This window comes from Rhodnius prolixus, unplaced genomic scaffold, assembly GCF_049639745.1.
Source record: "Rhodnius prolixus isolate KJV_2025 unplaced genomic scaffold, Rpr scaffold_1, whole genome shotgun sequence".
Lineage (NCBI taxonomy): Eukaryota > Metazoa > Arthropoda > Insecta > Hemiptera > Reduviidae > Rhodnius > Rhodnius prolixus.
In genome coordinates this window covers 37,033,395-37,059,953 of record NW_027411581.1, presented here as the reverse complement: position 1 = coordinate 37,059,953, position 26,559 = coordinate 37,033,395, and the positions used below count along the sequence as shown (strand labels likewise).

Genomic DNA, 26,559 nt, shown 5'->3' with positions numbered 1-26,559 from the left:
CGTCGATGAGTAGATTTCCTTTATAGCTGGGTATGATTAAAACAAAAGGAGTGGACCCTTACAATGTTAAATATTATCATAATAATGATATATCATTTCTTGATTTTTCTTTTATTTTGCTTTTAATTTAAGGCGCGTTAACATCTGAGGTCATTGATTCCCGGAGCTTCTTCAGTGCACTGCCGTCCTCCAGACAGTGTTCTTTCGCTACAGTAAACTTCTTGTTAATTATTAAAATAAATCTTTCAAATTAAATAATTTATAATTCTAATATTATTATTCAAAATTTATTTACAAACCTGATTGCCATGCTTTTATTTTTAAGATGATGCCATCTTTGATTCATTTCGTCCAAGCGTCTTTGTAACATGACTGCGTCATCTTGAGAAGTAAGACTGCCCAATAATTTTCGTCCCGTACCATTAAGAGAGCTAAACACCTCTTTATGGCTTTCAATTTCACATTGAACATCCTGCAACAATAAAAATAAGTTAGGAGATAACAAAACCTTAATTAGAATAATTAATAATTGCAGCAACAAGAATACAGAGTTAAGAGAAATGATGGCCAATATGTTAACGTCCAACTGCCGATTAGGTGACGTGACTAGCAAACATCTTTAGTATTACATTTTCATAATAACCATAAAATAAAATCCAACGCCTAGACCGTGAATCGAACCCAGAACCACAATATATTTTAGCATTGCGGGCCATGCCTCTAACCACTCGGCTATCGTCCCGCGTCTCTCTATGAGTGATGTTAACTATTTAAAGTAAGATACTCTATAAGAAAGCCCACATAACTTTCTCTAACCGCAGCTTATTTAATTAAATTCTCTAAAAGCTAAGAATTTACAAGATGACTGCAATATTGTACAAGTTTACTATATAATGTGAACGTCCAACTCTTCTCGATCCGGTTTAATACAATATTACCTGAGAAAAAGTTACAAAACCCAAGTGATAGGCCTAAAATTCGTCAAGTGCAAGGTCAAATGAAACTCGCTGCAGCTGTTCAGATGATTGCAGGAAACTTGAAAAAGCCTTTCTCTTCAGTCGCACTTCTGGTATACCGGATATTCCTCCAACTGGGAATTTCGGTTTGAGACTTCATATTTTCAAATATTTCTTGTTATAAATATTCAATAAATTGAAACAACACTTTAGAGGAGAACTTAACCTACTTAAACAATATCTTCTGTAAAAGTATCACAAAAGATAGATGATAGTATCATCTAGGATGACTTGCGCACTTTGTAGCATTCAATGTTTAAAGGCAAACATCGGGATGATTTTTGGAAAAAATGATTGCTGCTCAAGAAAATGGCATTTTATCCTCCAATTTGCTTAATTTTTTTAAAATTTTATTAACATAGTTGATTCATTTTCTCTCTCAATTTTTAATTTAAGGCGGATCTACTTTTAAGGTTATTCGCTCAAGGAGCCTTTCCCAGTGCATTAGGTTAAAATCTAGGGAAAGTTAATCTAAGTATATTTTTCTTTACAAGTGTTAAAAAAATATATAGGGTGTTCATTTTAAGACGGCTCAAATGCATTTCATGATTAAACGGTTGATCTGAGCGAAATATGGTAGAGGAAAAATTTGTTGCCCGTCATCTCCAGTTTCAGAATATGTTTTTTTTTTTTTTATTATTATTTTTATTGGCGCATCGACTGCTGAGGTCATTAGCGCCCCTAATCATTTTAATCTTCTCTCATCTTTTATCCACTCGAGCTGGGTCGGCACGCGTCACCTTCGGGCTTCCACATACTGCACCTTGCTGTGCAAGGTAGGGTGGAGCCCAGGTATATTGGAGTATATATCCCACTCATCCCCTCTTGTCCATCGATCCAGTCGACGAGGGGGAGAGTGGAATATATTCGTGCCTTCCCCTATTTACATTAACTTAAGATATTAACGCAAGACCAAAAGTGTTTTATTACCGAATATAAATAAACCTAATCTACCATAAGGAGGCTATTTCCTTAGAACTATGATAATGTGCAGTACTTTTAACAAATTTTCCTGCACATTCTAAAATAAACTTAGTCTAAAATTAACCTAGAGGGGTTGAAATACTTTTATAAAATTTCTTTCAACCCCGGACTATGATCTATCCTAAACATTCATACAACTTTCTTACTAATAAATACATTCACGCTAATAAATACATTCACGCTTAAAATACATTCACGCCAATAAATACATTCACGCTAATACATACATTCACGCCAATAAATACATTCACGCTAATAAATACATTCACGCCAATAAATACATTCACACCACATTTCACACAAGGGGAAAGTACTCGATATTCCTTTCCCCTTTAAAAGAACTAAACTATAAACTAACCTAAATGCTAACCTAAATTTTACAATATAAATTAATATGTCTTAAATATGTAAATAGCCTCCTTATGTAAGGAGAACCCTCTTCAAGAATAGCGCACTTGTCATGTGGCAGGCCTGCTCTTTCTCTTTGGCTACGCAGTGCCTGACACCCTTCCAACACGTGCGACACTGTCAGCCTATTCAGAATATGTGACTTGATTTTAGATTCCTGCCCGCATACGCGGCTGACTTGCGACCAAAAGTGAGGGTTCGCAGATGACCCCCATTTTCATATACGTACACAGTTTTAAAGAGGATAAAAAGTTATAAAAGAAACCGGAAACCACAATTCGATATCTTCTTAATATATTTTTCTTAATATCGGGGAATAAGTCGTTTTCCGGGTGATTTTTCTAAGAAAAATCAAATGTTAAGAGCTTTAGATGTTCTCAAGCATGCACAAAATGGCTAAAAATTAATTTTACATTTGTTACAAACAAGAAGATTTAATAATTATGGGATAGTTGCGTTTAATTACCAAAACAATTGGAAACCTCCTGCCACATATTTAAGTTATCAATATCTTTCATGTAAAGGATCAAACTTATTCCTTGATTTATCAAATAATGCACTTTACTCAACTTGTGAAGCGTGTACTGTGCCTTCAAAGGTGCCTCCTCAGATACACAGAGCAGTTGATAAACTCCTGGCTAACCTGGCTTGCGTGCCAAAGGAGGCACCTTTGAAGGCACAGTACATGCTTCACAAGTTGAGTAAAGTGCATTATTTGGTAAATTAAGGAATAAGTTTGATCCTTTACATGAAAGATATTGATCACTTAAATATGTGGCAGGAGGTTTCCAATTTTTTTGGTAATTAAACGCAACTCTCCCAAAATTACCAAAAAATTATTAAACCTTCTTGTTTGTAACAGATGTAAAATTAATTTTTAACCATTTTGTGTATGCTTGAGAACATCTAAAGCTCTTAACATTTGATTTTTCTTAGAAAAATCACTCGGAAAACGACTTATTCCCTGATATTAAGAAAAATACTAGCTTTACTGCCTTGGCAATATTTTTATTAGAAAGGGGATGAAAAAATACATAAAAATGACCTATCGCGTGCTCTTCTTTCTCTTTGATAACAAGTTAAAAAATTGAAATATGATTAAAAAATACCAGATTTTGAAATGGCCTAGCACCTTTAATTTCGAAGATATCGAATTGTGGTTTCCGGTTTCTTTCATAACTTTTTATACTCTTTAAAACTGTGTGTATGAAAATGGAGGTCAACTGCGAACCCTCACTTTTGGTCGCGCGTCAGCCGCGTATGCGGGCAGGAATCTAAAATCAAGTCACATATTCTGAAACTGGAGGTGACGGGCAACAAATTTTTCCTCTACCATTTTTTGCTCAGATCAACCGTTTAAGCATGAGATGCATTTGATCCGTCTTAAAATGAACACCCAATGGCGGAAGTAATTTGTAACAAGCAGTAACAAGTTGCAATGAGCTAACTGTTGAAATGGTGAACAAACTATTTCATTTCTACTGGATTATAAGAAACTTAAGCCAAGGGAAAAGAATTGCAGGCCAAGAATAATGGTTAAAAATTATTTAACATTAAGCAGTAGCCGGAAATGTTTTCAATTTCAAATACGGTAAAAGAAAATGTTTTACACAGGCTCTCCATTTTAAAAAGCAGTCAATATTTAGAGAATATAAAATTTTATTGTTAATAACATACAAGAGGCAAATAAAAAAAAAGAAAAAAAAGTTGTATTAAAATATAATAATTCTTAGGTAAAAGTAATAAAAAAAATATAGAACGTGGTGTGAAGAGAGAAGGTGGCTGTTAAGTGGCAGATGGCTCCAGGACTCTGGCGAATAGAAGTAGGCCGTCTCCCTGAAGAGTGATACTTAACTTTTATAGAGAATAACTCAGCCAAGCACCATTAGAGCCACAAACAAGTACAAGTCTTTTTACTTGTAATTAATCTTAAGCAAGGAGAAATTATTCCTTATTGTCTTTATAGTTGAGGGATGATATCGATTTAACCAGATACTATTCTAATCTATGCGATATTTATTACGTTGGCTTTTGTTAAAAATTTATGTAATTTAAATTCAAAAAATATATATACATATATTTTTTTTTTAATTTATTTTGTTATTTACAATCTGTATAATTCACTATACAATAAGTAAATAGGGAAATAGAAGTATAGAGGCGTGAAAGGCAGGAGGAAAGAAACTGCCCAGCGGCAGCACTTTCTACAGGATATTAATTTTAGGGCTTCAGACTGACTGCGAGAAAGTCGCGGAGCCACTGGCGATTCAGTCGGCGAGGAGGATTGTCAGGAATGTCAGAGGAGGCGAGAGACTGTACTAGAGGATTTGAGCAAGTAGAGAGAGCAGTATGGAATTTTTGGTATTTAGTCTTGGCTAATTGGTGTATGAAGGGGATGTTGAGGTCGTTGTGTAGAGTGAGGTTAGTCACGTAGAAAGGAGCGTAGAAGTACTTTTGATTGAAATGTCTGTACAGTCCGTATGTTTGTAGGTTTGGCTGAACCCCACAGCTCTAGTCCGTAAGTCCACATTGGTTTGAGGATAGTACTGTATATTAATCGTTTGAGTTCAATGGGTAATTTGGAGCGTCGTCCAAGAAGTCTGTAAAGCAGTTTCGCACGTTTCGTCATTGCTTGTCTTTTAAGTCTAGTGTGTGGGTTCCACGTGCAAAAAATATATAAATAAAAAAAAAATTGAAGGGGTGACTTATTTACATGTTTCAGGAACTCTTTTAAATTAGAGTCAGAGAAATTATAAGCCAATGCCTGATGAAAAAGTGCTGTTAGTAACAAGCAAGGAAATAAACATCCCAATGAAAGCGCACAGACTCTCAAACGGGTGGTCCATATTAGTATTATCTGAGAACTGGCGTCTTCTTAGATCTTCTCTTTCTACGAGGTAAAGTTACAGTACGGAAGTGGGTTCGCTTTACAATTTTCTGAGACTAACAGTAAATCCAAATAACTCCGAGCCGAACTTAATTGTTAAATAAAAAAAAAAAATCTAGATTTTAACATGAAATAATCAAATTTAAAAAAAAAATAAAATTCCTTAGTACGCATTTATTTAAAATTTAAGAAGCGTCAACATCTGAGTTGCATTGCCAGCCTCTGGACACTGTTCTCTCGTAACAGACAACACTGCCCAACATCGGGCAGTGTCCTGTAAGAAGCTCTTAAAAAGAGGAAGTCTAAGGGGTCGGCAGCGGTATTCAAACCCGGGGTTTCCAAGAAGTCTAACCACTAAGCCTTATTAGGCATATTGTTTTAGTTAATATTCTCTTATTATCATTAAAAATAAATATTAATTCACATTTAGTTGCCTCACATAAGAGTAACTGTTGCGATCGGGCAGATTTCAATTTGGGCTTTTGCGGAGGATTGGGATATTCAATTTGAAATATCGTTAGCGATAAATTCGAAAAAAGTGGTTTTTATACACAGATATATCTCTCACTCCGTGTGTTAGTGTGTGTGAGTAAGTTGATGTTTCAATTTGGTTTCTTTATCAGGAAGCGGTTTTTAGACAAAAAATCAAAAGACTGACATTACGTCTTTGCTGAATCTGTTTTCCAGTATTTTTAATGATTTTTCTCAATAACTCTTCGATTTTTTTGTAAACTCGCTTGTTAATGTTAATAATTTCGAACTTTTGCCAATGAAAATGCTTTTAAAGCAGCTCTGGGGAAAAATTGGGATTAAATCGGCCACATTATCTCAATAATATAATTAAGAATTACATGTGTAACCAGAGTCCAGAGTTAAACTTTAAAGAAAATTTTGTTAGTTTTTGTATTTTTTTTTAATTTTCTGTTCTTACAAATTATAAACTTCAAGAAAATACCATTATGTGGATTATGGAAAGAGAATGTCATATGGTTGTTCGCCCAAGATTTTGTGAAATATTAAATAAGCAATAATTGTTAACAAAATCATTCAGAATTGTATTTGACTGGCGTTTTTAGAGATCTATCCAGAATTATTTCAATTATTAGCCCAGATTTTCTACTCTATTTTAACAGCGCCATCCTTAAATCAGTTCTAAGGAACTGTTGATTAGTTCTGCTACTTTGGTGAGTTTGAGCAATGGTGTTTCCTAAACGCAAACAACTTCTAGGAGAATAATCTAAAAAAAAAAGGTTGAAGTAAAAATATATTAATAATAACTCTCAGAAGTTTTTCACAAAATTCTATCATTTAATCATTGAGGGATTCAAGAAGGTTTTCCTTTTATCAATAAAATATGCGTTAAGGAAAATATGGAAAGCTTAATAATACATTCAAAAGAAAAGTAGAAATGGATGTGTTAGCGTAACTGCACTAAGAGATGCTATTGATTGGGTATAAAATACCAACAGCTGGACGGAAGAAAAACGGAAAGAGATTTCACTAGAAAAGTAGAAGAATGCGGATATCGCACACACACGGACCTATAGAATCACTAAAGTTATGTCATATAGAACTATAGTTTCTTCTTCTGGCAGCCTAGTAACAGTAACTCCAGAACTACCTCTTTCTATCCCAGCCCTAAATTGCATTCTCTAAATCATGTAACATGCTGTGCTTACCTTCTTCACTTTTACCTTTCTAAGCCACAAATCCAGAGTCCAGTTCTGATTATATCCATATTATTAATATAATACTTGTGTTTAATTATAAAAATAATTCTTCCACTCTTCAAGGATATAGACCAATTAAATATTAATTTTACAGCAATCATTAAACTGATAGGACTTTACGTTACTTGATTTGATAGAAAAACTTCTGATTGGTACTGCTCAATTTTAGGCAAACCTACCAATCGTACCATGAAAAATTAATTATATTTTTCTTTTTTTAAATAAAACAATTTAATTATGCTTTATGGTAAGGAGTAAGTTAACATTTGGTTTGAGATTAGGTCTCCAAGCACACGTGTCAGCTTGATGTTTCTTTCTCGAGAATCTTATTAAAAACAGAAATGTTATTTTTGGGTAACTGAGATCATTGACATTCGAAGCCTTTTTTTAGTGCTCTGCCGGCCTCCGGACAACATTCTCTCGTTACAGTCGACAATTTTTTTCATAATACTCTTATTTCTTTGCTCCTGAGGCTCGCTCGTTCAATTAACATTGGGTACAATATGTATTTCATTATGTCAAAGAAATGGTTCTATATTCTATGAATAGTTCCACAAGCATAACATTGAAGACAATTCTGGAAGCTGAATGTTTCTGAATCGTACCCAGCATACCTCCTGAGTGAATATCAAACATAAATATCATTTTTAAGACGGTTGTAGGCAAAATTAATACTATTTAGAAACGAATTTACCATCAAATATATAATTCAATTACCTAAATGAAAAGCATTTAGTCAATATCTGAAGAGTATTGAATCCGTAACCCAGTCACCAACTCGAATGTCCCATGAATTGTTTAGGAATGGAAACCGCTCAAAGACATGTAGATATTTAACTTTCCTAACATCAAAGGAAGTAGAATTCTTTGTCTCTGAATAGTAAAATTTTTCAATTCAATATTTGGAAGAGGAAAATATTAGATATTTCTCAAATTGCCTGTGACATTATTACAGTTCAATATGAGGTGTTCGGAGACGTTTATATTCAATTTATTTGTATTGAGTGAGCTAGTATGGTTGATACATTCCGGTTTGAGATCAGGTTGGTCAAATTGGAGTTTAAAGACATCTACTGGTTACCACCAGAGGGCGATTCTTCCTTTACTCACTTAAGGAAGTAGGCAACAACCATTTTGCCAATATTATCCACTGGCATATCAAATCTAGAAGTGTACAAAAATTGTCCAGTAATGACAAGTTTAGATCTTACGATAGATATACTTTAATCTAGCAGAGAAATCTTATTCATATTTTGCTGATAGAAATACACACGAAACTAATTGTGGGAATGACGTAGAAATCTCGTATCAAGTTATCTTAAAGAGGTATTACGAGAAAATTCTTACAGTTCTAATTATTTTAGATTCTAATTATTATTCTGTTAAAGAATCCGTCAAATTTTTCGACTTCAATTAGTCATTAACACTGTAGGGCACAAATTGCATATAATATATTATGATTTAATTTTCTGATTTTTTTTTCTAACTAAAAACGTGACAGGTAATTTCATAAAATTTTCAGTTCAAAATAAGAATTTAATGCGATTCTCATCTCTCGCTGACAACTACAGCAGTTAGCTGAAAGGCTGATCTACGAAGCCTAAAGACTTTCAAGCAGAATCACAACTGGATTGGAAAAATGCTCAAATGGTGGATGAGCCTGAACCGAAAAGCGGCAGCCATGAATGTTCAGGTTTCATTTATTCGTGTAATATGCGATGGAATGCTTATCAAAGCTGAATTTGTTGAATTGAAACTTATGCAGTTATAAAACTACAATAATAAAAGCAATGTTTTCTATCTTCTAAAAAATATTTTGGGTAGGCTCACAGCCCTTGATGCTTCAACGAAAGCTAACTTCATCACTACCGTGATCTACATTTATGAAATTTATAAAAAATTCTAAAACGAATACCATTATTTCAATCAAACTTGTTTGTGTAAACAATCTAGGATTGCAGAAGAAATGTAGGCAGTAAATTTGAGATTGAAATCTTCATATGAACTATGATGGCACAGAAATGAACTACCAATTCTCTACAAGAAATATTTATCTCGGACAAAGTTGTGGTTTGGACTCAACTTATGGCGAGGCACTGTACGCCCAGATACTTAGTCTTGATTGCATTATTCAATTTCCTCAGCAGGCCCGTTCTCGTTTATAGAAACCTTCCTTCCAAGCGACACTATTCATAAAGCCGACCTGCACTGCTGATTATTATTAGCGAAGTAACACCCATTTTCAATATCCTACACCTCACAGCGCCGCCTTTAGTCATCTTTCATAACGGAAATTACAACTTCACCAAGCTTTCTCTGAAATAGAGTTCTTTAGATGAGACGCTTCTCTTCACTTTACCACCTGATTTATTTATTGTTATCTATTTAGTTTTTATTTTCTCTCTTTAAAGGAAAATATCCAACTATCTCGTTGTGTAGCATCAAGGGACAAAATAGGTTCAAAACTATATTGAAACACAGCTCGTCTACATCAGAACAATTGTTATTTAAAATGTATGATGCATTTTCCTTACATTAAATTTAAACAAATAAATTAGACTCGATCTCGACTAGTTATTTATTTATAAAAACGTTGAGACATCTATCTATCTATGCCCTCCTTAGTTTGTTTAAATCAAAATTCAAATAAGATTTAATCTTTTTAAAAATATATCTTTTTCAATTTCAATATTAAACGATTATTAAATAAAATTAGATTTGATTTACGTCTGATTATTTATTTTAAGAAATAACACAATTTCATTGATCAATAATATAATAATCCATCTTTATTCAGAAATAAAATACAAAATAATTGAAAAACAAAATACATTCTTGTAGACATACCTCACTGGTCCATGACCGTCGGAGGGACAATGATCAATATTTAAAAATAAATAATAAAGAGGGTAAATCATATTTATAGTTTATTCAGTAACTGTTTTATATCGATAATTTGAAAAGATATACTTATAAAATATAATTAAATATTAACTGAAACAGGCTCAGGATGGCATATCCATATCATATACTACGAGTATAAGACGTAAAACGTCTTATAAACGTAATAAAGCACTTGATTTACCTTCCTTAGTAAAAAGGTTAGGTTTGTAGGAAGTAATTAAAGAAAGTCAATTAGCGTTTCGAAAATCTTATTAAAAACAGAAATGTCATTTTTGGCCAAATGAGATCATTGGCGCTCGTAACCGTTTTTGTGCACTGCACAACTAATATAGTGAATTTTGAGAATAAAACATGTTTTCAATATCGTTTTTGGTTGTTGCCGCAAGCCTTTTTTTTCAGTCTTGACCACATTTTATTAAGTAATTCATCTTTTTTTAATTTATTATTATTTTTTATTGTTTTACTTAACATGTGCTAAAGATGTGCTAGAGGCCCATTGTTAATCTTTACTTATTTCCTCTAAGAGCTGAGGTTTTTCAATTTTAATGAATTATATATTTATTTTCTTATTATTTTACTTGCACTTTATTTTGATTTTCATTTAGATCTGTTCTTATTTTATAACAAACGACATTGTGCTGAGGTGTTATTGTTACTTTTTAATGAGGATCGCAATGTGCCAAATTATACGTAAAGTAAAAAGCTTATTAAAAAGCTGGGGACAAAAAAGTAATTAATATAACAAAAAATCTAATTAAGTTGGACCTTAATTAGATTTTAAATAAATGAAATAAATTTCAATGTTATTGAAGCCAATAATGCCAGAAGGGATTGAGCAATTAATTTATAGTAGGAGTTAAATGCGTATAAGCTTGTAGAATGTAGGGAGAACTGAAGAGAATTTTAAGTGATTCGTCCTTCAATGGCCACTGATGATACAGTTCTGCTGAAACGGCAGTAGCAGTAAATTCGATTTGAGACGGCAGCCGGTAATACCGCTCCGTCAGTCTCCCTATGCAGTCACTCATTTGCCAGTCTAATTGGTGAGAGGTTAATCTAGGCAAACGATTCGAAGCCAATAGCAGCAGTAGTAGCTGATTGACATGATCAGAACGAGCTGAATTCGCAGTAGCTAGTCGATATTACACCATAAACTGATCATCATGTTTTAGTAAAACGTTTTACCACAGCCATTCTACAGTTTCTTAACTCTTGAGTTATTGAAAAACCAAGTAAATTGTGTAATTAAACGAGCAAGCAAAACCGTAATTGGTAAGCTGCACTAATGACTTCATAAACCAATTACGTGAATTTCACGCCTCAACACTTTCACAGCTAATTTAGAAAACTACTTGGAGTTTATCAAGATTTACTGCTCCAGCTGTAAATTGAAATTATACTCTATATATATATTTTTATAAAGCAAAGCAGTTTTCTACTTAAAGAATAAGTAAAAAACAAAAGTGTGTATATTTAATTTGTCAATTTACAAATTGACAATTATCTCTAATGTGAATGCAATAAGGGTTTCTTTAAAAAACACAATCTTCTTTGTTCCTATCAAATAGAAATAACTTCGCAACATTGCTTCAGCAGAGGAAGCTATACGCTCAGTCTACGCAATACAACACAACCCAGAATTACGCTTGATTGTTTTCCTCGATACTTTACAACATCAAGGAATTATTCATTTTATTCTGAAGTTAATGTTGTACCATCTCGATGTCAATCAAAACCATCTCTTAACTGACATTTTGTTCGTACAAGGTTATGCTTACTAGGAACTACTTACAGTCAGTTATTGGTTCATCATGTACCAGGAAAAAGAAAAGTCTCACTTTCCCTCCGGGCTTGGAGTCTTACAAGTTTCGAAACAATTCACTAATTCTATTTTTTGTAATTCCTGTTTATAATACTAAGGAAGTGAGAAACCCTAAAGCACAATTGTGATTAGGGGACAGTTTCTGCCAGAAATATTCCTCTGAATATCACGCATATCTAGCAATCACATATCACTCACATTATTGGTTAATAATCAATGAAACGGGTTTACAAACAGGCATTTGTAATTGATTCTGGAAGGAATGCGAATGGATGCTGTCATGAATGTAGATTGCAATTCGAAGATTATTATCGTTAAACTGACCACAGCATTTCGTTTTAAATTACAACAACCTATTCGATATATAAAAATTTTAGCAAAACTTTATCTGATACATTTTTAAGTAGATTATTTAAGTGCTTTAATTTATTTTGGCAACAATAAATAATAAAAATAAACAGAGCAAGTAAATTTTGAAGGATTAGATATCTGTAGTTAATTAAATATGCAAGAGACTCTGTACAGCAAGGAAGCAATTAGCATTATAAATGATAGTACAATGTAAGTAGGAAAGGGATGTAGGATTGTGTATGGAGACGGTGCCGGAGGCGGGAGCTGGTAGAAGTTAGTCAAATATGTGCCGAGGTTATGGTAGGATATAGGAGGCTTTATTGCAGGTTACATTTCTAGCTGTATATATCTGGGTAAATCCATTACAAGTGGAGGCGGCTAAGCCATCTGTCCCACTATTGTTCGCATTTATTTAACTAGCACACTCTGCACTGTACCACTGTTCTTTCAAACAGTACACGCACAATCTCTACATCTCCCATCAATGTTCTGCTTTAATGCAGAAATTATTTATCACCTTTCTCATTTCATTAATTATACACTCATTATCCATCACAATTCAATGATTTCGCATTGCTGTTTTGAGACTTGAAGACTTGTTGTAATTAAATGGAACGTCTAAGAGAATATCAATCAAGTTCAGCTATCAGAATAGTTGAAATTCGAAAAACAGATAAGAAAGAGAACAAAAACAGATTGGCGTTATTATTTTTTCATCAAATTTCAATTAGACATTTAATTAATATTTCATACTCCCCAAAATCCAGTTTAAGATTCCCAGATTAAGTAGTTTTTTGGGTGTGTGTGTGTGTGTGTGTGTGAACGAAATTCAAAACTCTATATATTATCAACAAACTGAATTACAGTTGGTAGCATTGTTTAAATCTCACTATCTACTAAGCACTGAGCCTAATCTGTGAGATGTTTGCAAAGGTGTTCCAATAGTCTTGGAAGGTGTCTTAGAGATGGTGCTGGTAGATGATCTACGAACGAACAGATTAGGATGTGCTGAAACGGCAATCATCTAATTGGGATAAGGGATTTTTTTCCCTAAAGGATTTAGGGATTTCTAGGTCAGTAAGGAGTTTGGTGGAATATGGAGCTTTAAGACGTTAGCAATTTGAAGTATGACATTTTAGAAAAATCTACAATTTCTTCCCCTGAGAACCTCAAAGAGGGCAATTTCAATGCTGATTGAATTTAGAAAATTTAGATATATAGATCTAAATACTAAATAATGTTCATTATATTTCGAAAATTATTTTATTTTTGGATTCACAAATCACAAATTATTAAAAATAATTTGAGTAAACCTTTTTTACAAAGAAATACAATATTTATGCGACCGATAAATAATGAGTCCATTATGCTCACTCAAAAGGAAGTCTAAATTCCAATAATTTTTGTTTTACATTGAGATACTAGTTTATTGTTTTTGTAAGACTATTGCAGCGTTTTTTCTTCTGGATGATATCTGTGTTAGTAAAGTAATCGCCTATTTTTTTTTGGGCGAGCAAACATACTTAACTGTAAATTTCTTTATTAACTATTAAATAAAATCCAAGGCCAAGACCGGGAATCGAACCCAGTATCACAATACATATTAGCTTTGCAGGTCTCGCCTCTTAACCCGCTCGGCTATCGTGGCGCTTAAAAAATTAAAAATGTGGAACGCTTCACGATTTTGCGTGTCATCCTTGCGAAGGGGCCATGCAAATCTTCTCTGTATCGTTCCAATTTTAGTATACGTATTTTAGGATATCTGTGTTAAAACAGTTTTCTGGGATTTTATGTTTTTTGTTGAGCATTTTGGAGAACCGGAAAGAGTTAGTTTGATAAGGGTGTGAAGTGTTTAGAAATGGTGAAGAATAACAAGAAAGTGTTCGCTATCTAATAGATCTAACCATAAATCAACTACTAAAGCTCCACCATCTGTCCTCATTACAGTTAATAGTATTCACACACAAAATATGTTAAGAGTTGTCGGAAAAGTTTATAAGATGTAACATTTAAATTAAATGGTGTACATCTTGTGTATACGTAATTCGATATTGACGGGGAGTACCATTAATACTGAAGATGGGCGAAGACTAACACTGTCAGCTGGTACGTCTGTAGAGGATAGAATGGGGTAATTCATCAAAAACATGTCAACAATCTTTTTTTTTCTATTGGGATTTATTTTGCAAAATAAAGATATATGTATGTGTATTTATATTATGAAAAAAAGTGAAGTTCTCTTTTAAATTATTTTAGCCTCGGCTGAACTAAACGGATCTGGCGAATACATTTATATACCTTAATATTTTTCAACGTTACGCTTTCAACCCTTATACAACTGTCCTACCGGAGAGTTTTAACATTATGTATAACACTTGAGACTAAAATATCAACACTCAAATCTACGCTAACACATTCTGTACAGAGTATAGAAAAGTTTGGGTCTTTAAAAATAATCAAACTTTCGATTTCTACAATTAACTTGCAGCCTGCATTTCCTCAAAATCCCTCTTAATAAAATTGTACTTTTCGATTACTATTAGACGATTTTAGGAAACTATCATGTTGTTAAATTTTTAATTTTGAGTTCTCGCTAGAATCGAAAGATTTCTTGTTTTTCTTATTCTTGGCCGTACCTCGTAAACCATGTTAAAGTAATCCTTAATAATACTCATTTTGGAAGTTTCCTGCAGCCCCTCATCCTCTCTACTCACTTCGAGTTTTGCTGGATCAATGTTTCAATGAAATGCCTGAATTTGAGTAGGGTAATAGTGTATAAAGTTAATACCAAAATTTTTGGAGCCGCTTTTCGGAAAAAAAAACCAAAAACTGTTAGCAAATTTTATCCAAAACATATTATTTATATGGTTCAAAGTCTGCCGTTGTTGAATCAGGGTTGAACGAAAATGTTTCAAGAGTGCATTGATAGCCAAGTGGAGATAAGACTGCTTGCATGAACGTTAAATTGGTCATTCGCTAACATGGTTAGTATTTGAATTCTTGCCATGATCTTTGAAAACAGTTATCTTATTTGTAGTAATTGTAATAAATTAATCATTTCCTCGATGCAAATTTTTAAAATATCTCAGCCTCTTAACAAATATGTTGACACTTTTAATTTGGTACGTAAATGGTTCCAGTGCAAAGAAATATTCAAACAACATTTGTGTGTTACCTGGCCGGCCGTCAGGAGTGTGTAATGTCTGTCTGGCAAGAGCTAATAGATTGACAGGTGCTAATGTAATACTGGTGACACAAACATAACAATCTAGACCTAAACATAAGTCATTGTAAGATAATGGGAATGGATGATAAATAGGTGTAAATTGAGATAAAAGAGGAAACATGAATATAGTGTTTTTGAATGGAACCGACAAAGTTGATACACCGTCAGATATCGTACTTATAGTTACAAGGAGTTGGGTAATATGCAGCTCTCTCTCAGTCCGCACGGATCGTACATTGTGAGAGGGAGTAAGTAGGTGTTTAAAGGGGAGAGCAGTGTGACAATTAGCAATGTTAGTCACATGTGGCCAGAGATAAGAGAGCTGTATGTGCGTGCACAGAGGCGAGCTCACCTTGCAATAGAGGGGTGCAGCCAGCCAAGTTCAGGTCGCTCCGGTTCGCATACTAAGTACCCTCCGAACTTTACCTCCGCCACATCAACACCGAATCAACAGTCTGTACCTTCAACTTCCACCTAACTAATCCAACCTAACCAAAGCCCATATCTTTACATACCTACTTAACTTCCGCTCTTTTACACTTCTATTTACACAGTATCTCTTTTCCTCTGCTAGCTGGCATACGGGATATTTTATATTTTAGTACAATTATTTTAACGCAGATTAAAAGTTATTACAAATAGTAGTTAACTCAAGTACTAATGGAATAAATGCTCACAACATTTTTGTAAATTTGGAATAAGCAATTCTATCATTATAACCTGATAAGGTGTTAAGTCGGAACCGTAACTACCACTGAAGAGATCTTTTTAAAGAATGATTATAGTTGCGGTCCCCCAAACCATCCTCAATAACAGCTTTTTTTGAAAAAGCGTTTTGAATAACATAGGAAGGTATTTGTACGTAAATAGCAAAATTAAACAGCGATTTCAGTACTTCCTTTTAAGAGGAGTAAGAAAAATAAACTGCGATTGCAGTACTTCTAGGCAAAGAGGCAAAGATTTTTTAATCGAACGACAATTCATTGATTTAAATCGGTTCACTCATTGATAATTTAAACGATTTATCAATTTACTTCCTCTTAATAGGTGTAAGAGCATCAACAACGTAGAGGAGCTTTAACCACTTATTCGAGCTGAATTTTATCAAAATCGGACTAAGCGTTATAGAAATATCGGTAATAATAGTTTTAGAAAGGGCCTTATCTGGGTGGGGCGAACTCCCCTCCTTATGAGGCACAGCGTCGATACTTTTTAAGTGCAAATCTGTACAAAATTTCGATTCGAATGACACTTCATTCATGAAAATCGGTTCACGTGACGATAATTTGAAACGATTGCTATACTTCCCCTTAACAAGTGTAAGAGCTGATCGCCGCTTTAATGTTACGTAGGGGAGCCCTAACTCTATCATCCTACCAAATTTTATCAAAATCGGGCCAAGATTTACAGAATAATTAGTAATAATAATTTTGGAGGGGGCCTTACATAAAGGGGGCTAACTCCTCTCCCATTCGATGTACAGCGTCGAGACCCCCAAAAGGCACATCTAAATAAAATTCCGAATCGAATGATACCTCATTCATTAAAATCGGTTCGCGCGTTTAGGCGCTACGTTGTTTACAAAAAAGGTAACAAGAAGAACAAGAACATTTTTTGAAATAGCCGATTTTGCTCATTTTCGGCAACATTTTTCTCGAAACCTATAAGATCTAGGTTGTTGCAAAAAAATTACAGCTATAAAGGATGATTTGCCCTTTATTTTAAAGAAAATTAGAGAACTTTTTCTTTTATAGAAAAAGCGAAAAAAATTCTCAAAGTTGGGTGTTTTTCAACGTTACGCTTTTTCGTGCAGTTTTTGATGATCAACCCTTATACAACTGTCCTACCGGACAGTTTTAATTTTTCTCACACATTACACTACTTAATCAAATCGTTCAGTTGATGTTTCTGGCTGCACCCTTGTGTGTATGTAGGTTGTAATCGCGACGAAGTTCTAGATTTATCACCAGTAAAGCATACTCTGATGTACTATGATTGAGTCCTATTTGTAAAATGCCACGGTAGCCAAGCGGAGAGGAGAGGCCCGCAATAGTGGTTCTGGGTTCGATTCCCAGTTTAGGCCTTCCATTATAATATATGAGAGATTTATAGTGAAGTGTGGTCAGCTATCCGGTTCCGTCCACAGTTATGTTAATGAAGACTTTCTCTTGAAACACTAAAATCTGTAAGAAACTCTCCTAAATCCTTCGGTATTATTACACTTCTAATTTGCAAGTGAAACATTTCGTGGAATTCCTACAAATTCGAAATTTGAAGAGCATATTTAATTTGTAGGAAGACACTATTGGTGTTATAGTATGAAATACTGAAAAATGACACTCTAAAGGGAAACACGAGTATCCACAGTTCCTTATCTCAGAAATTAGCGAAATGTTTAAGCGATCAACAGCATTAATTTTCGAGAGAATCACGAAAAGTTGGACAAAACCATTTCAGAGATTCTTAAATTCTCAACTCATGCAATCTTTGATAATATTACACAATGGACCACATTTCATTAAAACAAGTGGCACAGGTCAAGGTACTTTGATCGTCAAGATCGAATACTGTAACTGGATCTAATCCAGTGCAGCTAATGAGTGGAGACTGGTAACTGGGAGATTCCAGTTTGAGTTTCGCATGTAGCTACTTTTGTTAGAAATAAATGTCAAGGGTCAAATTTAAGCTTGACCCTTTGGCATCTACTACGGTAGTTGGACGTTAAACTCTGCCATTGAAAAAATGTGCGATTACATTACTTCATACAATTTGAGCTTCCTATAATTTTTGAAGTTGAAATGTTGTTTTTGCAAATAGCTACACAAACATTCCGAGACGATTTTCTAAAAAAGTCTATTTTGGACTGAGGCGACCACAAAACGTGTAATTTCCGGGGATAAATCGAAAATTGGACGCGATCTCAATACTTCCTGTTATGTCGTACTTCCGCTCAATTTAGTCTGATATCTAATGGTATTCTTTAAATGAAGGAAATGTAATGGCCAATCGTTGCTGTGCCATTAACTATTCATGACTAGAACTGTTCAAGCCCTTTGGGCATTCACCCCCCGATCCCTTAGCGAATTGATCTCCTGACACAGTCGGTTACACTTACAGTTATAGTGAATGTGAATACTGTATAATATCTGAATTGATCAGCCTTCAACCCAAACGCCAATTAGTAATTTAAATCAATTTTACTATTTAAGAACCTAGGGTGACTCTACGTTTGCAAAAAAGGTTAAGCTAGAGAGATATGGATATTTTTATGTTCATACAAAAACATATACCTACGATAAATAAAACTACTGAATTTGCTTTCGTCAATACTGTAACCTATCTAGAGGCAAAGACTAGGTATAGATCGGTGCTTATAACCTAAATTACAAAAATTATAATACTTATAGCAGCTTCTAATTATTTCACTTCAACCCGTTCTCCTTCCTGAAGATTATAAATAGTTTTTCAATACATAGTGGAGTCATTTTATTAAAATAATCACCTACTTATGGTGATGAGACTTCAATAGCTAAGCCCAAACTTGTACTTAAAATAGAAATGAATGTACGGACCAAATTTGGCTTTAAAAAAATCGTAGTTTAATGTAAGTTCACAATAAGTTTAAAAAAAGTAACAACATATTAAGGAATGGGCATTTCCATTGATGTGCAAACCAACATCATTTCCTGCTTTTCTCTAACTGGACGAAGTAGAAAAGGCGAGCAAAAGTGGGTCAAAGTAGACCCGGATGAAGCTTTCAGGTTGTGTAATAATATGGTTTACTTTCTCTAAAAAGTTGCTGACTTCCATTATATTTTACTAAAAGTGGAAATACAGAAATATAGTAAAATTTTCACAATCTCCAGTTTTTCAGCAAACGTCCGTTTCAATTTTCTCTGAATTACATCTACACACAAAAGTGAGGTGCCCACAAAAAAGAAATTATTTATTATCTTATAAATTTTAAAAGCTAGAAAGATTTAAATTTTTCTAAAGCAGAACCCTTTTATCGATTATAAATTATTCAAAAAATAATCAATAAAAATTACTATAATAAACAAAATTGAAATTAAACACATAAATATAATAAGATCTTATATTGATTACACAATATTTATATTCTCCTGGGCAACACGTAGAGATTTCCGGCGAGGAGGTAAGTGCTGAAGGTGAGTGAACACCATTAATATCGTGGCTACTACATTTACTAGGCCATTTTACCTGCGGAAATTTCACTTCTACCGTAACGCCCTAGACCATATTTATCACTGTCCGCACTTACGGGTTTTGCATATTTTATTAAAATGTGGCTTGTATATATGATAACAATATAATCTTGGATATGGAATATTCGCGCAAGAGAAATAATCCTTGGATTAAAATATTTCTTTCTCTGGTGACAAAACCAAGTGTAGGGATTTGTTCATCATGACTATTAAATATGTCCACCATTATCATCATCAGCGTCCCTCCAACTTGTTAATTACTTTTCAAGATGAAGAAAATTCTTTATTACCATTATTATTATTATTACCAGAAGCGAAGCTATTAACGTGCATTACTGGTCTCTAGAGTGGAACCTTGCTAACATTTTGCCAGCTCCTCTGGGTCCATGCGTGACAGTGTATGTGATTGTTTTGCGGTGATGTACTAGAGGTTTTCTAAATACCGAGAGTTAGCACGCAACAACTATCTCTGTGTGGACAAGAGCCGGTGTTCCTTCATGAGTGGATTCCTGTTGTTGTGCTGTGAACCTAAGATGGATGCCAAGAGCCTTGAGTAGTTACTTCAGAAAAAGGAGAATGAGAAGGTCCTGTTAAAAGTTGTAAATGGTTCACACTAGATCTTCTTATAATCCTAAAGAATAAAAACTACTTTAGCAACGACCTGATTCTTTGCACAGTTCAGACACAACGCGTTAGCTTTCTGACAAGCAGGCTTGAATTTGTTGACCATAACAAGAGGCATAAGCCTTGCAAGATTGTCCCAAGAACGTATGTGTAAGCAAGAGGCGTAAGCACTTCTTAGTTATATCGTTATTATAGCAGAAATGTTATTTTGGCCCTTTTAAAATTAAATTATGGCCCATTTCTAATCATCAAAAATTTAAAAATATCTCATGGAGAACAACTTAAAATAGAATAACTACCTATCAATTCCTAACTTGAAACAATAATCAAATTTGAAAGTGTTGTGATAGGATTCAAAATAATAATAACTCTAATAAATTATTATTGTTTTATACGGCTTTCACAGATAGCAATTAAACTATGACTAGAAACTTTGCAGATAGTGTGCGAAGAATAGAAACTAAATAGCAAATTATTATCTGCCACTGAAGAAGACCAAACAATGGAATGATTTGATGAAGCCACAAAGGGACAGTGGTTCGCCCAATTTCCCCAATAATTATTTACCACCAACGTAGAACCTCCATGCTAGAACATCATTAAACTTATCCAATTATAGCCTTTAATGACTAAGGAGTTAGTCGTCACTGCATCAAATTAATTCTAATTAATAAATGATTCTAGACTATATTATTTCAGTGATTCGTTCCATTATTTGGGTTATAATCAGAACTATTTAGATTTGATCAGTCACTTTCTAACAAAAAACAGTTTCTTTAATTAATTTCAAACTATTTCTTCACAAAGTTTCCCTGTTAAAACATCTAATGAGACGAACGCAACGGGAAGTAGGACCTCGAGAATAGTAAAAACTAGATCTATTGATTATTCACACAATTGTCTAGATCTTACAGAGATATCTAAATTATAAAATTATATTAGCTGAATTTTGCACAATGTAGCAAAAAATAAAATAAAACTAAATTCAATAAAAGCAAGAAACCCATTTTTCAGTGATGGAAAAAGTTTTTTGTGAGAGCAAAGGTATCCGGAACTTCAAATAGTTTTCTTTCTTGAAGAAAATTCATTTTCTCGTTAACACTGGCAACAGATCTGTCCAGATTGTAGACTACTTAATTAATATATATTAATTTAAATTTTTAAAAAGTTAATATTATTATTATCTCATTCCGATCCTCTTATGGCTACACGAACTCTTCAGACACACGTCAACCACTTACAGGACTGGGTTATCAAATGGCGAATCAAAACTAACGTTACGAAGTCAAAGTTTATAGTATTTACTCTTAGACGAAAAATCCTACCTCCCATCAACTCCTATGCCAACTGTGGACAAAGTACGCTACCTTGGACTGCACCTAGACAAACGGTTGACATGGAATCCCCATACTAGTCTGAAAAGACAAGAAACTAACCAAACTTCTCGCCAGGATAGATGGATAGATGGTAGATGGGACGGGACCTATACCCCAAGGCACCGCAGCCACAGAAGACTTATTGTGCCAGTCCCTTCTTAGTTCTAGTAGGCGAACCCTCCCCTCCTAAAGAGGTCAAGGACTTTCCCTACTAGTTGTTTTTGCGCTACTATCTCCTTCGGCCTCAACGTTCCAAAGGTTTCATAGCGCAAACTTTCGATTGCAACGCAATCGAACAACAGGTGAGAGGCCGTTTCCTCCTCTTCCTGAAATAATCTGCACAACGGCTCCGTGCTGATAAGCCCCACCTTGCGCAGATGCTTCTTGAACCTACCGTGCCCCGTGAATAGGCCTGTAATCAGAGTAATCTGATTTCTGCCCAAACACAGGGTCTCTTTGGATCTTTGCTTACACAGCCAAGGCATCAAAGTCTTGCTGTGTTTAACCCCAGGACACATCACCCAGTTCTTTTCGTGCTCCCTCCAGATCCAATCTCTGAGAGCCGCGCGAACCGAACCCCTGGTGATCCCCAGGACAGGCTCTGGACCGATGAAAGGAGTGTTAGCCCCATTCCTGGCCAGATAATCAGCTTTTTCATTCCCTTCAATACCCACATGACCCGGCACCCATTCCAACCGAACTTTGTTGTGCCGCGCCAGTAGTTCTAGGGCCTTCCTGCATTCCCAGACCAGGGAAGAGGTGATTCTGAAGGATACGAGAGCCTTCAGTGCAGCCTGGCTGTCCGAAAAGATGCGAATCTCCCTATTTCTAGGTTCCATCCGCAGGTTTTCCTCAGCGCATATTTTAATAGCAAAAACCTCGGCCTGGAAGACTGTGGCGTATCTCCCAAGAGATCTCTCAATGAGTACCTCGGGTTTAACCCCACACACTCCAGACCCAGTCCCACAGTCCATCTTGGAGCCATCGGTAAACCAAATGCCTCCCTTCCGGTACTGATCCGTCCACCTTCTCCCACCCGAGGTGCTAGACCTTCGTGGGTTCTCGGTCCTTGGCTATGCAGATGATATTTCTGTAGTGGTCAGGGGTAGACATGAGACAATCGTGGCTGAACTCATGCAGGAAGCTCTCAAGGTTACAGAAAATTGGTGTAGAAGGGTAGAGCTTTCAGTGAACCCTTCTAAAACTACTCTGGTTCCCTTTACAAGGAGAAGGGACAAGGAGAGCTACAAAAACCTTCTCGCCAGGATACTTAACAAACGTTCGAAACTTAAACTACACAACAAAAGACTCTTGTACCTGTTGTTACTGAGACCTATTTGGTCATACGGCATTGAAGTACGGGAATCGACTAAACGTTCTTAAACTACTAAACGCTCCATTCTACAGGGTGTTTACGGAAGAGTGGTCGAAACTTCGGGAGGTGATTCAGCAGCTCAAATGCAACAAAAAATATTCTGTTCACTTTGGCCTGATTCTCAATAGTGTCCAAGATATTTGCATTTTTAACTTTTCCGACCATACTCGCGTTTTTCTCCATAAAAACGGCCGTAACTTTTCTATTTTTTATCCTATAACAAATCTGCTTATTCCAAACGAAAGAGCATTAAATTTCCTATAAATTTGCTTGGTACAGAGCCTCAAAACGATTCTTACAACAATGAAATTTTTACTTTAATGTCTAAAAAATTCGTTCTCGATGATTTTTGTTAAAATTTTCAACTGCATTTTCTCAATGGTTAATGAATCAAGGAATCACATAATTTCAGAAAAAGTTGCGCATTTATTGAGCTTCAAGATCATATGGATTTTTTTGGTTTTTAATAAAACCCTACCCCGAACAGAGGGGTGTAAATGCAGAAAACTGGGATTTTGCGAACTGACTTTTCATTACTAATTTACTCAAATATCAATTATTACCATTTTAGTAACCATTTTAGTTTAGAACAATTATTATTTTATAAAACGGAAGTAAAAAATAAAGTAGCAATAAAACACAGAAGTGAAAAAGTACAATAGGCAGGTGTCTAGTTAAAATTGCTACAAAAATCGTTCGAGCTATTCAAACAAGGAAGTGGGAAAGAATTGTGGCAAATTTTTAGTTTCTTGACTACAATTATTTGTGCAACATATTTTAACGACAAAATGGAGGGTTTTTTTTTACCAAAGTTAATTAATATTAATTCAAAACCAATCAATTTTTGGAGAACGAACAAAAAGAAAATAACCATTTTATTTTTGGATTATTATTAATTAATTTTGATGAAAAAAACCTCCATTATGTCATTAAAATAAGTTGCATAAACAATTATAGTCAACTACTCCATTTTATTGCTACTTTATTTTTTACTTCCGTTTTATTAAATAATAATTGTTAAAAACTAAAATGGTTACTTTTCTTTTTGTTCCTTCTCCAAAAATTGACATTTGAGTAAATTAGTAGTGAAAAGTCGGTTACGCAAATCCCAGTTTTCTGCATTTACACCCCTCTGTTCGGGGTAGGGTTTTATTAAAAACCAAAAAGATCCATATGATCTTGAAGCTCAATAAATGCGCAACTTTTTCTGAAATTATGTGATTCCTTGATTCATTAATCATTGAAAGAATGCAGTTGAAAATTTTAACAAAAATCATCGAGAACGAATTTTTTAGACATTAAAGTAAAAATTTCATTGTTATGAAAAACGTTATGAGGCTCTATATTGAGCAGATTTATAGGAAATTTAATGCTCTTTCGTTTGGAATAAGCAGATTTGTTGTAGGATAAAGGATAGAAAAGTTACGGCCGTTTTTATGGTGAAAAACGCGAGTATGGTCGGAAAAGTTAAAAATGCAAATATCTTGGACACTATTGAGAATCGGGCCAAAGTGAAGAGAATATTTTTTGTTGCATTTGAGCTGCTGAATCACCTCCCGAAGTTTCGAGCACTCCTCCGTATACACCCGTATATTTCAAACCTCACCATTCATAATGATTTCAAAATCCGTTTCATTAACTCGTTTCTTAAAAATTCATTCCTTTACAGCAGCTCATACTAATCCTTTAATTGAACACTTATCTTTTTCCACATTACCAGGTAATCCTCCAAGGAGATTGAAGAGAAGATGGCCCCACGACCTACTCCTTATAACAGTATAGTGCATCTGTTCACGTTAACGGAGTGTCGCCACTGGGTGCCTTCTCCAATCTTCGTTCAAGACATTATATTATATAAGATTTGCTTGTTGCAAAAACCGTTTCAGTCGCAAATTTCAATAAAAATTAAAAAAAAAAAAAAATTGGCTTTGAAAAGAATAATTTTCGAACTATGTAGATATGAGGGCCATAGTCAAAGGAGAGTATGAAATTCGGATGCCTGGTTGTTTTGTACAGGTATATTTGAAGGGAAAAGAACAGTGGGTAACATAGATACTACTGGATAAACCGGAAGCAATATAATTTTAGCGGATTACCGCAATGAAGGTATTCATACCAGGAGAGATAAAGCTGTGGGCAAATCGATTTTGAACTGACAGACCACAGTGACTGACACATCCATACACAACACGACCAGACATCAAATGTAACATTTACAATAATGAATTACAACTCAGCTTTCAGTAGCCTAAAGCCAGAAATCAATACATAATACATAAACGGTTTAAGAAGGGGAAATCAATAGGCGAAAAAAGATTACGAAATGAGTAGTGCTTCCGGATAAACCAGGAGGAAAGAATCGGAAGAGACCATTACCGAATTACGGCCGTATTTTATGAGAAAATTCCAACACTCTCCTCACAGAATGATGCTCTCCCAAGTTCAATCCAAACATTTACTGCTTACAATCGATTTGAAGAGTTTATTTTCAAAAACTGTGAAGTTGAAGACAACTTCACAAAGTTGTATCCTAGATCAGAAGGATGTTTGAACAATGTCCTTAACATAACTATTTAGCTCACCTTTAAAATATAATTCTACTACATTAGTTATTCAAGCGCAGGGATTTGCTGAGTGGTTAGCGTTTACTGGATTCCAACGCGGAGATCCCGAGTTCGAACCAAGCTGCTGGCCCTCAGAATTTCTCTCTCTGGGGGCTTCATACAGTTCAATGTCCGGTAATGCGCAGTACGAGATGTGGCTATTAAATAACGAGACTATTGCTGTAAAACATTTTATTAATTTATACATATTTAATTATTATCACCTTCAATATACACCCCTCCCCTAACCCTATAACGCTCCAAGCGAATTTACCATTGTTCGAAACAGTGCTGGAAGTCTTTTTCTTTGAGCTCCTGCATGACGCGTGCTGCTTTTTCTTTCACAGCTTTAACGGACTGAAATTGTATTCCTTTTAATGCAGATTTGACTTTGGGGAACAGATAAAAGTCACATGGAGCCAGGTCAGGCGAATAAAGCGGATGGCCTAAAACTGGGATGTTGCACTTGGCTAGAAACGTCTTGAAATACAATGCAGTGTGAGCCGGCGCTTTGTCTTGATGGAGAACCCATGACTTGTTCTTCCCGTCTTTTCGGCCATCTTGGAAACGCTTAAACCACTCAAAAACTCGCGCACGTTATAAACATTTATCGTCATAAACTTCTTTTAATAATAGAGAAGTTTCAGTAGCGGATTTACCAAGATTCATGTGAAATTTCACAACAATTCGTTTCTCTACTACGTGTGTAGTATCATGTTTTCGGCAAAACGAAACTAACACCTCTTACATAAACGACGGTTCCGGTCAGACTGATTTCTCTACAAACACGTGAGACGCTGCATTCGAAAGAGAAGGCTTTACGCTGCACAGCTGTCGGTCGTTAGGATTTGGCGCATGCATAGTTCTGCTCTTGCAGCATCAGTCTCGTTATTTAATAGCCACACCTCGTATTGTCTGTAACAAAAGAACACTGTCCGAAGGCCGGCAGTGCATTGTAAAAGAAATGTGGACTATAAGCCGTTTTTTTTTTTTTTAATATGGGTATAATCATTAAACGTATTTAAGC

At 34.8% G+C, this 26,559-nt stretch overlaps 1 protein-coding gene and 1 pseudogene across 10 annotated transcripts in view; both read right to left on the bottom strand.

The window, feature by feature from the left end:
- The window catches only part of LOC141448166 (dystrophin, isoforms A/C/F/G/H-like), an 898,384-nt gene that overhangs the window by 86,703 nt on the left and 785,122 nt on the right, over window positions 1–26,559 (bottom strand). For all 10 annotated transcript variants that reach the window (XM_074116317.1, XM_074116303.1, XM_074116369.1 and 7 more), the window contains one exon: window positions 300–472. In XM_074116317.1, coding sequence (XP_073972418.1) covers window positions 300–472 — 173 coding nt within the window. The remainder of the gene's footprint in view (window positions 1–299; window positions 473–26,559) is intronic.
- Window positions 13,763–13,876, bottom strand: LOC141446357 (U6 spliceosomal RNA; annotated as a pseudogene).